Raw genomic sequence first — 14,127 nt, 5'->3', positions numbered from 1 at the left:
GATATTTTTATTCAAAAGAAAAACTTACAAATATCTGATGATAGCTTGGGATATTGCGATGTAACAGGATTTATATAAAAATATTGATCCCAAATTTTATCTTGCATAACTACCATTATCTTGAGCTGTTAAGTGCAAATTTAAGCCAAAAACTGATAATTTTATCTGTTACAAAGACAGCAGCTTGACAAGTTTATTAAGCCATTTTGTCATATTGAGTGTGGGATAAGTGCTTGTTTCTACAATCCTACGACTCATTCGTTTTTTTCCCCCCAGGTCCCACGTCTTTGATCATTATAGGCAGCTGGATTCTCGAGTAGAATCACCAATCCAGTAAAAAAAAAAAAAAAAAAAAACACTGCCACCTGAGTACAGGTAGGGAGAGAATATCACAGTAATACTGAATAATGGTCCTAACTGGGGATGTCACAATTACAGAGTTTCTTGGTATAAGTTTTGTCAAAGAAATAATCACGATATTACAATTATCACGATTATTATGTGTTAATTTCCCAACACTATAAATATGTAAAATCCCATGAACACTCATTCTAGGAATTTAAGCTTTAACTAGGGCTGTCAAAATTAATGCATTAATGCAAGAGATTAATCCGTGGAATTAACGTGTCATTTTTACTTATATATTTCTTATGCAACAACAAAACTATTACTCATGCCATATTAAAAATTCAAATTTGGCCTTATCTACGACAGAGAAGTTTATCTGAAGCATGTAGGTGCCTTGCTACAGTAGTGAACGAATCTATCTAGAAATACCTAATCCTCCTTATTAATGAAGTTTTCAAGGCATACATTTAAAGGACATCCGCAGCATGACACATCTGATATATGAAATAACTTTTTTTTTGTTCCGTGCTTGAGTTGCACTGATCTGCCAGTATGGTATCGACACAATCTCTTATGGAAAGTGATGATATTAAGGGATCTTTACGATTAATTAATCATAACGTTTAATAACACAATTATTTGTGAAATTAGGTAATCGTGACATCCCTAGTCCTAACACAATTTTCTCTTTTTTTCCCACCTCTTTAAAAAATTACCTTCGAATATTTAGTTCAAACTTACATATTTTAAATTTCTTTTGTTAATGTATTCTTCTATGCAAATTAAGCAAAGTCTTGTTTTTAAAATATCTGTAATTTTGCCTCTTTGATGGCCACACTTATGACCAAGGGGACCAAGAGTGCAACCATCAATGCGACTTGAAAAGAGCTTAATGCTCTTGGAGTCCACTAGTTTAGGAAACATCAGTCAATGTTGTGTGTATGTGCACACACCGATGGTGAAATGCTACACAAACCATTTTCTATATTTCACAAGAGAAGCTATTATTGCCCTCCATGAATGTATTAAAGCAGTGCAGTGCAGGGACTTAGGGATTTGTCATGTTGGACTTTTAAAATGTTTCAAGGCTGTTAAAGACTGAAACAAAAATTATTCACTAACTGTATGAATAATAACATATACACATAGATGCACACACTTCCACAGGCAGAGAGACACATATAAGTGCACACACAGCTACAATAGAAAGTCGGTCAGTGAATAGTAGGGGGCAGGCAGACTAGCAGGTGCTGTGTTAGAGGAAGATAGGGCTTCTGTCCACCTCAGCACTTCTAAACACTCACAGTTATCTTCCCTCTCCACAGGAGGAGAGGTCATTTCTTTCTTCTTTTTTCCTCTGCATCCTTTCCTCATTTCTGCATTTCCCCCTCTGCTCCAGAGCTCTCCTGTCTCATTTATCTACTCCTGACCACTCTTTTTATATCCTTCCACCTCAGCTTTTATCTTTTTTTTTCCAGCATTCTCCTGCTTTTCCTTTTCCACTCCACCCTTCTCCTCTCCATCCCCTCCTTCCTCCTCCTCCTGCTCGTCGTCTCTTGTGCTCTCAATGGAACAGCCCATTCAGCAACAAAACAAAGCTGCCTACAGCAACACACACTGGCTAATCAAGTAAAACCAGAGTGCAGCAGCCCTGAGATCCACTCAACAGCAGCATGATACTGGGGAACCATGGGATCCAAGAAGGGGGAGGGAAAACAGAGATTTGCCTCATTGGGAGGGAGAACAAGAAAGAGAGAGGGATGGAGGGGTTTAGGAGAGTAAACATGCACAGAATAGTCTTATCCCTTGAAATTTGACAGCTGATTAAAGCTAAAAGATATTCCAATTCAGAGTGTTCAGGCAGTGTTTGCATTTAATTTAAATTCATGTAAATATAATCCAGCAGAGGCAAGACAAAGTGTAGAGAATGCAGTTGACAGGGCAATAGTTGCAAGCACTTTTAGCTGAGATAAGGTGGGACAGAGGGCTAAAGAAGGGCATGAAGACGAAGCAGAGAAATAATGTGAAAAAAAAACTCATGATGAGGATGAAACTCAGCGATGGTCAGCTGCAATCTCCTCCTGAAAAGAAGATGAGGGTTTACAAGCCAACACGCAAGCCCACTCTTTGCAGAAACTACTGTTTGGCTTAAGGGAAGACTTAAAAACACAACAAAGATGGTACTCTGAGATGCACAGATAGGAGAGATATATAAACATGCAGCAGTAATAACACGGGGGCAAATCCAGAGCTGGTGTGGGAACAAAGTGAAGGTGGCTGTGAAGAGGCAGAAATTACTCATGCATGTATGGCTAAGTATTCATATACATGGCCAGAGTCGACATTTACACTATGGTGGGATTAAGTAAGAGATTTGAAGTTACTGACATGAAAACTACCCCCTTTCAACTGAAAAACAAGGAGGAAGCGATTAAGAACAAAGGTGAGGAAGAGTAAGGAAACAGAACGGCTCCAAAGAACTCACCACATTCCACCAGGATCTCCATCCAGCTTCAACCTCTTCAGTTTTAGTCAAAGCCACTATTGCAGCCCCAAGATCAAAAGCCTGTTTGTCCCTTTAGAATTCCAGTTTTGTCCTGATGATGAGGGATACCATGTATGAACAGAAATACTGTGTTTTTGATCCTGATCCAGAGCAACGTGCTTACTTTCCTTAACTGCCTCAAACAAACTATATTTAAAGCAACTAAATATGCATCAATCAACAGAATAGTGACTGGATTTGGCTGGTTTTCAGCTTGACTGGCCATAACAGATCACTCAGATATATCCAACTCTATGCTGGTTATATCTAAACAGACAAAAACTTTCTGGACTCTTACACACGTTCACATGGAATACCGGGAATAATGTTGCTTACGGTTTGTTCTGATGATTTCAATCTTTTACACACAGGGTACAATACAGTCAGGGAGTAGTGAGACTGCCAAAAAGCTATAACCAAACTTTAATAAAAAACTGCTGTCCTCTGATCTGGATTAACAACATTGTTCTCCATGTGCAGCCAGCTGTGAAGCAAGCCTTCAAGGAGTGTCTACACAGGGCAACGCTGAAAAGAGAAACCGTTACCATTATTCATTAACCAAAGAAATTTACAGTCATGCAATCTTTCATTGCCACCCAAAGAACTACCAATTAACAGTATTGATTTTTTCTGGAAGTAGAAGGAAACAAATACTGGATGTAAGCACTAGTATTATTGTGTTGACAATATGCCAAAATAAGCTCACTTATCAGCACATTGGGTATCTGTCATTATTAATATTTATTATTTAATATTTATTTTAATTTAATATTTTACATCTCAATACATGACTTTAATTTTCAGTCTGTATGAACTATCTCAGCTGCTTTTTTTTTTTTTTTTTTTTTTTGCAAAGAAGCACAAAGGAAGTAAACTTTTAAAAGAAATTAAAGTGGCTAAATTGGAGAGGAAGTTACATTCAGGCCACCTGGTAAAAAAATATGTTTGCATATTTCTTTACCAGTTTATTTCGATGTATTTCTTTCTTGCTTTCTTCGACAAAGACCAGAAGGATGAAATCTGCTATACTGGTGATCTAATAATGGACTCCAATATTGTCTTCATCATGAGGCTGTCAGTCACTCATAAGGGTTCTGGGAAGTTTGCATCATAGCTCTCCCTTCATGTTTTACCTTTATATGCTCAGATTAGCTAAACCACAAAAGATGTTGTGTTGTTAAAACAAAACAACTTGACTCTAAATTTCTTTTCCCCAGGACAGCAATGGCTGCATAGTTTGACACATTTGAGGGAAATGTTTCAAGGTTGTCACACAGGCAAGGTAGACTGTTTGGGTGTGATGGAAGACATCAATGGTGTTAATAGGACGGAGTGGGATGGTAAGGAGGAAGAGAGTTCAGAGAGCGATAGCAGGAAGAAGAGAGGACGGCACAATGTTGAGACAGAGAGGCACGAGTCATGGTGTGGCGTAGAGGAGAGTGTGATGGTAGGATGGGATTTGAGTCTTTTAACTTCATTAGTTCCGCCTCAGACTGGGGTCTGTAGATTATGTCTAATTAAGCAGCTTAACATGGCTTAAAAACCACCACACAGAAAGCACAAGAGCCTTATCTGTCAACCTGCTCAAACGATTCTCCGCTTCTCCTTTCATTCCCGTGGCTGGCGAACATAAATTCCCTTGCATGGCCTTTATGCGAGAGAGATTAGAGGCTTTGACAGCAGTGTGAGCTGGATAGCTAGCTGCTGCAACATTAGCAGTAAAGGCTGAGGAGAGAGCATGTGTGGCAAGCGGTGGGGAGGCAGAAATGCAGGCAGATGCTTCCTTTCAGACTGTAGGGTGAAGAATTAAAAAAATAAGGGTGGGGCTCACCAAACAGAGGTCCTCCTGAGTCCTGTCATTGTAATCACATTTAGCACAAGGGCAAGAAATAGACCATACAGTCTACTGTCAGAGAGCAACCTGATGTCTTCAGCCAGGCCGAAGCATCACCCTGGTAGAGAGCTACCTGTACCACTGCTGTCCAGGTGATATTAAATGACTGGGGATCACAAAAAGGGCGGCAGATATTTCCTCTAAAGAAGTGGGAAGAGGTAAAGAAAGTGCTGTATATTAACATCTAACATGATTTTGGACAACCATATCAGTTTCCATATTTGTGATTAAAACTTATCAATAAAAAAATAATATAATTTGTCAGTATAGTGGCAAATAGCACTGGGCAGTTGTCAGTAATGAAGCATGCAATCCTGATCATGGGTTAATTTGCTCAAGATGATACATTGCTGTAAGCAATATCAAACCTTCTAAAGAAACAGCAATTTATCTAAAAGCAAAAATGGAAAGGGGGAAATAAGCCAAAATTCATCATTTCTAGATTGAAGCAATCAAAATATTGCTGTCTGAAAAACAGCAAGGAGGACAGCAAGACATCGTCTCCTCTCTGAGCCTTCAGCCTTCCCACCCTATATGTAGCTTTAGCCAGTGAGCAAGGCAGCACGTGTTTTCGAAGTGAAATGGTGGAAAGAAAAGTTCATCTGAAGATGACCAGCACCTGACATTACCTATTAAAAAAAAAAACTATGATTGTTGCCAAAGTAGTTGCCAGATAAAAAACATAACACGGTGTGTTTGCACTTTGCATATTCGTTCGCAGACGAGGCGAGTTGGGGTAGGGTGAAGAGGTAGGGGGAGGTGTGGCTCATGACACACTTTGTTTTGGTCTACATGCAGTGCACAACAGCAAACCTTGTGGTGAAACTATTTCACTTTTTGCCCCCTTAAGTGGAAAACTCCTGGATGACGGGGGTGCTAAACTCTCTGCTGCTGGTAACGGGTAAGCTCACCCTTAAAATATGTTCCTTTAAAAAGATAAATGGAATAATATCCAATAGTCATTTTCAACTTGTAAAAAAAAAATCAATTAAAAAGAAGTGACAAGGGAAAATCTGTTGTCTGTATTTTAAATTATTTCTCTAATCAATCAACAGGGATCAACTTATGTTATGGCTGAAATGTTAGTAGTGGCACAAATTATGGTACAATAAGTTCCTAATGTCCATTCATGTATTGCTTATAAAACCATGTACTGAAACCATATTTTACTGAGTACTATTTTACTGTCAAACTATTTTATGAGAGAATCTGACACTTCTTTTTTTTTTTACAAATGGAAATATACTGGAGTCAAGACATCTTAGCAGTGGTAGCAACATCTATCTTGAAGAGTCTATGCTCAAGCTGCTGAAGCATTGCTGTTGCCAAGCTGCAACATGGATAGAAAAATCCATGTTGCAGCTTGGCGACAGCAACGCTTGTCCAGCAACGCCATGACAGCCAGAAGCCAAACTGGGTTAATCCTCATCTACAAAGAGAGTAACTCAAATTGTACTGGAAAAACAGAATGGTAGAGATATCTAAGAACAAAAAAAAATATTGTCTAGTTCCTGGCAAGTCTCATCTCACACATGATCAAAACCATCAACTGACTCAAAACTGGGTTTACTTTGCAAACAGTCATTACAAAAGCATTTACAAACATATTTTAATACAGTCTACAGCCATAAAGAAAATCCCCTAAGTGACATGTATGTGTGGCCTCACCACTTCCTTTCTTTATGCAGCACCTGTTAATTATCCAGCTGGAGTATCATCACAGCAACAGCAGCATGCCTGGCTACCATATGTCAGCACAGAGCAACAACACTGGCAGTCTAAGAAGGACTTGTAGAAAGAGTTGTAACAAAACACAGGAGGTCAGTTGGAGTTTGGCTCCACACAGTTCTCCCCAACACGACATTCCCCAACCTCAGGCAAGAAAGCACCCGCACAGTCAGTTACTGTACACACAGACTAAAACACACTTCTTTTGCTATTTTCATCTCCCTCACTAATCTCTTATCCATCATCTCCTTTGTGACACAGGTATGCAAAGCTAAAACTGTACGCATAAAACAATTACCCCTAATCCATGAACACCCTTTTGCAGGTACTGAGGCAGGATGTAGAGTCTTATCTCTTGTATGATTTCAGAATGGGGGAATGCAAGATGGCCACTTTCAAAACTGGTCCATCTTGTTCAAATGCATACATACACCATCAGATACTGTTCACACAGAGACTGTATGATGCTGATACCAATAAGTAGCCTTAGAGCAAAATACACTGTTACAATATGCACTTTAAGTATTCACTCCAAGTGTGAGACCTATAGGCAAAAAGAATCAGGTATAATGTTCAGACACAGGTGCACAGCATGTAGTATTCAGGCTATGAAAAGGATGAATGGAAAAGAAAAGTAAGAGAAACAGACAAATAGAGGCAAACAGCAGCAGAGAGCGAGGTAGCGATAAAAAGATAGAGTCAGAGCCTGAGTGATGTGGTGAAGAGAAGGGGTTAGACTAGAAATGGAGGGAGAGATGCAGAAAGAGCTGCCATCTGATAGTGGGGATTTGCCCTTCCCTGGAACAGTAATTTACTAAATCCATTCTACAGAGGCCCATCAGTGGCGATCTGCTGGCAGATTAGATGACAAAACCTCATCCCTCACTTTCCCACCAGCCAATCAGCACCAAGCAGGGAGCACAGGGTAGAGGATGGAGGGAGGACAGAGGAGGGAGGAGAAAAAATGTCCTGTGTCCGTTGAATTTGGGGAGGCCACATGCAAAAAGGTACTCGCGCACAGGTATGCAGTATAAATTCAGAGTCAGGGCTAATGCTGTTGAATTTGTCCACCCTCAAGATGAAGCAGCTAACACCGTTTGGTAGCAAGAGCTGAGCATTTGTCATTTATAATAAGTTTTCAGCTTTTTTCCTTTCTCCTTTTAATGCAGTTTTTATTCAGCCAAAAAAGCCTCACTCACTCACTCACCCACCCACGTACGTTCTGCGGGCTGTCTGTCTCCTCCTCAGGTCTTGCTCCATCTCCCTCTCTACATGCACTGCAGAGTCCCATCAAGTGTACCCCAGCTGTGCATGCAGTGGGAACTGTTTACCAAAGTACATGATCAGGGAGCCCGTAGAGCAACACCTCACACACTTCCAGAACTTTCACAAATGTTGTAGAAGTGTTTAGATCAACATTAGAGGCCCTCAAAACAAGTTAATGACCTAGCAAACACTACAGCAACACCCAAAGCATGAGATGGAAATATCAACTTCATACTCCTGTCAACTACATAGCAAAAACAAAACTACAAACCTCAAATGAAACACACTTTAAATCTGTCAAGCTTGCGGTGGGCCAAATACTTCAGTGCCTTATGCAGTATAGGCACTCACTCTTTTTGGCAACATAGCCGTAACCATCGACATCCTGCGTCTCCCTGTTTAGAGCTGCAATGGAAAAGCACAGCACAACAACAGCAAGCCGTTTCTTTCCCTCTGTCCATCTTTACCACCAGTGCTTCCTGTCCTCCAATTCAAAGCCGCTACCAAACCTCACACGACCCCTGAGGACCCCTGAATCCTCTGAGAAGAGGGCTGACATCATCCACCCATGTCTCCTGTCAAATATGACCTCAGGAGAAGCAAGATGAGGGAGGGGAAGAGAGGAAAAGGAGAGGCCATGGATGGAAGCCCTGCTCTGTGGTGTAAGAGTTGAATACTCTCAGAATTGCACAATTTCTTAGAACCTAATCCACTACAGTCAGACACTGGGATACTAGGGACACAGAAGGGGAGATATTTACATAGTTGTGAAGCAAAAGCTCTAGTATTGTGAATGGGAGACTCCATAAAGTATGTGTGGCGAAACACTGTTGCGTAAAGCTTGTCATTAAGCATGCTCATGGATAATACCTTGAATTCTGGTTCAAGGGCAGGTTAAACTAGACTCTGGGACTTGTTGGGTTCGTCTTACCCAATAGCACACAAACAAGACGTGCAATCAAAACAGAAAGCCTCAAATGTTTGAAGTTGTTTAATGATCTGACAGCATTATGGTAACACCCAAGCTGATGGATCACATACATTTTTGGCTCTTTTATAACACAATCCCTACTATTTAATGAAGTCAAATCCCTTTATTCAGACTCTTGATCGCTGACTCATATACATAATTTTGCAATACAGACACAGCAGGTGGCAGAAATAACAGGTATCAACATCTCTTTAATGATGTTTTTGTGGCTGTTCAGGCAGACAACTCACAGAAAACTCATAAGCAAAGTACTTCAAAAATGTCTTTGTTACAAATGTCTCAAAAGCTGGTGTGGTGTGTATTCTAGTGAAGGATAACATGAGAAACATGCTTGCTTTCAGTTACAAAAGCTTTTTAGCGCTGCATTATCCCATGTATTTGGTGAGTATTGTGCAGAATTAAAGATCAACATGAATAAATGAGGCTCGTTTATAAATAATTTTGAGTTTTAAGCTGTGCATTGAGTACAGAAATGAGCTTGCGTTCTTACAGAAAGCGAAACAAGTTCATATGCTGTACTGTGTTGGCTTGTCTCATTAGCTGTAAGGGTATGCTGCACATGTGCAATCCCATGGATGCTAATTCTAACTGCAGTTACAGTCCTGTGTGTTGTCAGTAGTTAAAGTATATACTGTCATGTCAAGTATAGACCTTGACTTACCGGTTCAGATGACTTGTTCCTCTTCATCTTTACTAGTTTTGGATGGTGCTTATTAGCATTCTGAGTTTTGCAAAACACCATATGGACACTCATAAGAAAGCAGCACTCAGGCGTGACTTAAAAAGAAAGTTCAACTCAAATATACACATTTTCCTTCTGGCCTGTTGTACATTGGCACTCTCTCTACCATATTGGGACTGAATGGTACTCAGCTTGTAGTACTAAAAAGCTCCAAAAAGAGGCAGCTTTCATACTAATGATCTAAGAAGCTCAGGTTCCCCCAGCTGTTAACTACTATGGAGAAGGACTAATATTCCTATCACAGGCATTAAATGCTGCTTTACAGATATGGCAACACCTTTGCTCTACAATCAAAGTACAAGCCAGGTAAAGTACTTGTTAAGTAAAACTAGTTGAGTAGCCTTTACATCGGACTTGTAGATTTCTGTGGTAACTGACTTTTTGTAATGTACTGTACATGTACAGTAAGGAGGCGAGTCACTCAGACATCGAGACTGAAAAGACTTATAAAACTTTTTAAAAATTAAAAGTCTTGTCTGAATTTTGAAAGAATTAAAAAGGATTTCAGACTAATCGAGCTGACTGGATTTATTGATGAAAATGTAGCGTGACGTGTGAGTATTCAGTCATTTGAACATAAAAGATTAAGCATTGAATTGTTTACATGTGAAAAATAAACTGTTCACACACCTCTACAAATTGCCCTACTCCATACTTTGTTTTCTACCATTCACTACACTTGATTTTAATGTTACTCTATTACAACAAGATTGTTAAAACAGACTTTAATGACCTAAATAAAGCTTTAATTTCTGGTGCAATGCTGTAATCTGTATTTACTTTTCAAAGGGAGCGCCACCCATTTGTAATTTAAAGGTCAGCTAGTTTTAGTGGTTATGAGGAGAATTGCTGTACAGTGTGTGAAACTATGGTGTGTAAAAATGGGTGTATAACTTCTGTGGCTCTGGTGGTGCTTCATCAAGTCAGAAAATGACTCATTTGGGCTGAACACTATTGAATGGGGAATGGAAGATCCAGCTTAACTAATACTTTAAACTAAAAGTCTGTGCCCATATTTGTTCTTTTTTAATCTGTATGTGTTCATTCTGCTTTTTAATTTATGCATAAAGAGGCAAATTAAACAGCTTTCTACTGTCAACAATCACATCTCTTGTACAAATTAAAAAAATGTGAATGCTGACTGTTCTAATTTACACTCAACTTGTTTTTCCTCTTGCATAAACTGCACACAAAAATATATCAGTCTTTCTTGACGTTCCAGTTTAATCAAAAATTTTTTCACCATTTTCTTTCCTTTCCAGCCATTACATGGATTTAAACGCCAGCAGACTCAGCTCATCGTGACCTGACAAGACTACATTCCCTGCAACCTTTTCCTTGCTGTTGTGTGGTGAGGACGTCCTCTCTCTGAATAACATTCCAAACCAAAAACAACTCATGGATATGTTTACGTTCTTCACCCATGTTTCCCTTACTTTTATCTTCTCAACTTAGGACAAACATGGAAGTCAGCACATATATAAAGGCAGAGGCAAGACTTGCGCAGAGTCAGACTCAGGTCTGTGGTTTTTGATTCACAACCAATAAAGTGGTAGTGAATCTATTTTTTAGAAAGAGAAACATCAGCAGAACTATAAAAAAAAAAGGCTGTCTTCATTTTAAAACTTGTAACTGGGTTATTATTGTGGCTCATGAGCAGAAACTTTAACAGGTTCATATCAAACTGGATTCATGTTTGTGCTACATCATGTGCAGCGTGACCCTGACTAAACTTACAGTTGATTCACTGTAAAACTTACTGGAACATGATGATCCTCCAAATCTTTGGGGAATTTTTGGGGAAAATCTTTGCAACTTTCCTCATTCTGTAAAACCCTGATTTCACCAGCTGGTCAAAAAAATTGTTTTCCATTAATTACATTTAAAGTCATGAATCAGAACTTCCTAATTGTGACACATGTCTCTGGTCCTCATCAGGAATGTTACAAAATGGTGGATCATCGGGAGCTGCTGCAACACTCCAACAGGAAATGAACTCTGACATAAGAGCCATGGACCTTGGGGCCACCACTGCATCCTGGGAAATTATGGCATCGAGAAGAAAAAATTACCCGTGTCATCCCCTGAAAACCCAACCCAGAAAAAACAAATGTACACGCCTTTAAAATGGCACAGTGGCCATTTACAGTGATGATCAAGTGCCCAAGTTTTATCCATTTGAGATTGCTTTCAAAAACAACAGCATGAACGGCTTCATGAACAAATCAAAAACCTTCATACAAAGTGCTGTCAACCTACAGACTGGAAACTGAATCCACTTAATATTGTCACCACTCTTAATTTTCTACTGTTCATTAGGGTACTTTGGAAGATGTAATCCTAATCTGGCAAAATTATATCAAGACCATCAAAGCTAGGTCTTTGCACATTGCAAGCCTTACAGATGTACGGTGTAAAAATCACAAACACCCATTAAAGGCAGAATCTGTAGGATTTCACAGCAATTCTTTCCAACGCCAGGTGGCAGTAATAAATAAAACACAACTCCGTCACCTCCACAAACCACCACAGGGTGGCAGTAATGAGTAATACTCCTCACCCCTCCCACCCCCAATTCACACAGCAGCGCCACTTTCATCTCCACCGTCCACAAGACTTATTTAGGAGCTGAGATGGCATCCAGTTTTTCAACTCCAAGTGAACCAGTAAGTAACTGTTTAAACAAGTTCTGCCTCACGCTGAAAATTGTAATTTACTATGTTGTTTTGCGAAGTAGTACATGTTAAAATTGCAATGCAGTATTATGGAATAAACAATGCTAGTAAATGAGGCAAAGCTATGTGATTAGCTATCTAGTTGCTAGGTTAATTATAACGTTATAAATATGTTTGCAAATATTCAGCTAATATTAGACTGACTTAGACTAACAGACTGACACGATAACACGATGCAGAATTTGCAGGTTTGAATGTTGTTACAGATACGTCAGTCTGTGCACTTGTGTTTTCAGAGTGACGAGGACGATGTGTCACAAAGTTCGCAGCGTTTGAGCCGAGGCAGGTCCGGTGGACGGTCGAGAGGACGAGCAAGAGGGTTCAGGGTACGAGGCAGAGGCCGAGGCCGAGGAACACGAGCTGTAGCTTCCAGAGCTGAGCACTCGGATAGAGTTGAACAGTATCGCCGTGACCATTTGGCTGCCACACAGGTAAAATGCAGGATGCAGCTTCATGTTCAATGGTTTGTCAAGCTATCACTGATAAAAAATATACTTAAAAAAAGTCCTTATTTTCACAAATATTGCAATAACTAATAATGCTACATATATTTCATGTATTATTTCTTGTTGCAACGTAAATGCGTTTTTATGTGTAATTTATGGATGTACTTACAGCACTTATTCTTAGTATTTGAACTTTTTGCTTTGACAGTCAAACCATTTCATCAGATACTATAGTAATATTTAAAACTCTATACAGAATAGGGAGACACAGGCCTTCACTAATAAATCAAATCTTTTACTTGGCTTTACACTTTGTTTTCCATTAATAAATAAAATTAGGCTCCACTTTTATAACTAATCTTTTTTTATACCTTGCAGAGACTTCTTGATGACATGACTGCTGAGGACCTAAGAAGGCTTGCATCACAGCTCGTCGTAAGGCAACCAGGCCTGATTTTTGATCTTCTATTGCAACAGAGCAATTCAAGCGTCTCAGAGGCAGCTGGAGTCCCAGGAATGCCCTGGTGTACTTGTGGGTTATGCAGGGAGATGCCAACCGACAGGGAGAGGATCTGCTGTGGTCAGACACCAGCTAATTGCATCAGCAAGCTACCACATTTTACCCAATATTGCCTTGATGAAGGATATCTTAGGATACATAGGCATTATCGAGAAGATGTGACAGCACTTGGCCATGCAACAGAGCCAGGTGATAACAGGCAGTACCGGTGTGCCGCCTATAGGCATTTCATATAATGGAAGCACGGCTCCCTGGGAGCAGGAAATCGGCGTGTCATCCCCAGTTGTTGTGTGTGGGCTATTAGAGAAAAGTTTCCTGATCCACACAGACAGTACACCGGTTTTGTTCCTGGCATATGATTGTGTTTTTAGCTAAACTGCTAATTAATAATAACAAATCTGTGAAATTTTATAGATTGTACATAATTATTGTATAATTTCTGTTCACTTATAACTTTGTATTTTGTTTTTCATTTATGTACAGTTATATAACTTAATTTGGGATAGTTTGTTTGTATTTATACCTTTTTGATTAAAATATACTCAAATTTACATGTTTTACCTCGTTAATTCAGTCACGTAATAATATAATTAATTGTACAGTGAGATGTGACTGCAATGGAACAAGACAAATGTTTATTACAATTTAACTGCAAAAAATAGATAAATATAACTGATGTAACAGCAGCAATACACAGTATATACACAACAAACACCCCATAGACCAAAGGATGTGAAAGTTTGATTGCACAACAGATATTCAATCCTTCTTGACGATGTTTTATCTGTGGCAAACACCACTGACTGAATACACATTTTCACATTCACATTTTCTTTGTTCATTACAGTTATGGAAATAATTATTAGATGCAGTAATGGGGTTGAGGGGGCAGATTTTGTGACCTAAGCATCA

The 14,127-nt window shown here is 39.3% G+C and overlaps 2 protein-coding genes across 2 annotated transcripts in view; one reads left to right on the top strand and one right to left on the bottom strand.

The window, feature by feature from the left end:
* Positions 1-14,127, bottom strand: part of arhgap35a (Rho GTPase activating protein 35a) — a 70,060-nt gene that overhangs the window by 41,917 nt on the left and 14,016 nt on the right. The window lies entirely within an intron of this gene.
* Positions 12,004-13,766, top strand: LOC121646109. The gene is made up of 3 exons (XM_041994982.1): positions 12,004-12,180; positions 12,486-12,680; positions 13,074-13,766. The coding sequence occupies exons 1-3, from the start codon at positions 12,148-12,150 to the stop codon at positions 13,449-13,451; spliced, it is 606 nt and encodes a 201-aa protein (XP_041850916.1). The 5' UTR covers positions 12,004-12,147; the 3' UTR covers positions 13,452-13,766.

Source organism: Melanotaenia boesemani, chromosome 9, assembly GCF_017639745.1.
Source record: "Melanotaenia boesemani isolate fMelBoe1 chromosome 9, fMelBoe1.pri, whole genome shotgun sequence".
Classification (NCBI taxonomy): Eukaryota; Metazoa; Chordata; class Actinopteri; order Atheriniformes; family Melanotaeniidae; genus Melanotaenia; species Melanotaenia boesemani.
Note: the sequence above shows the minus strand (reverse complement) of the source record. Positions and strands in the feature narration are given on the sequence as shown.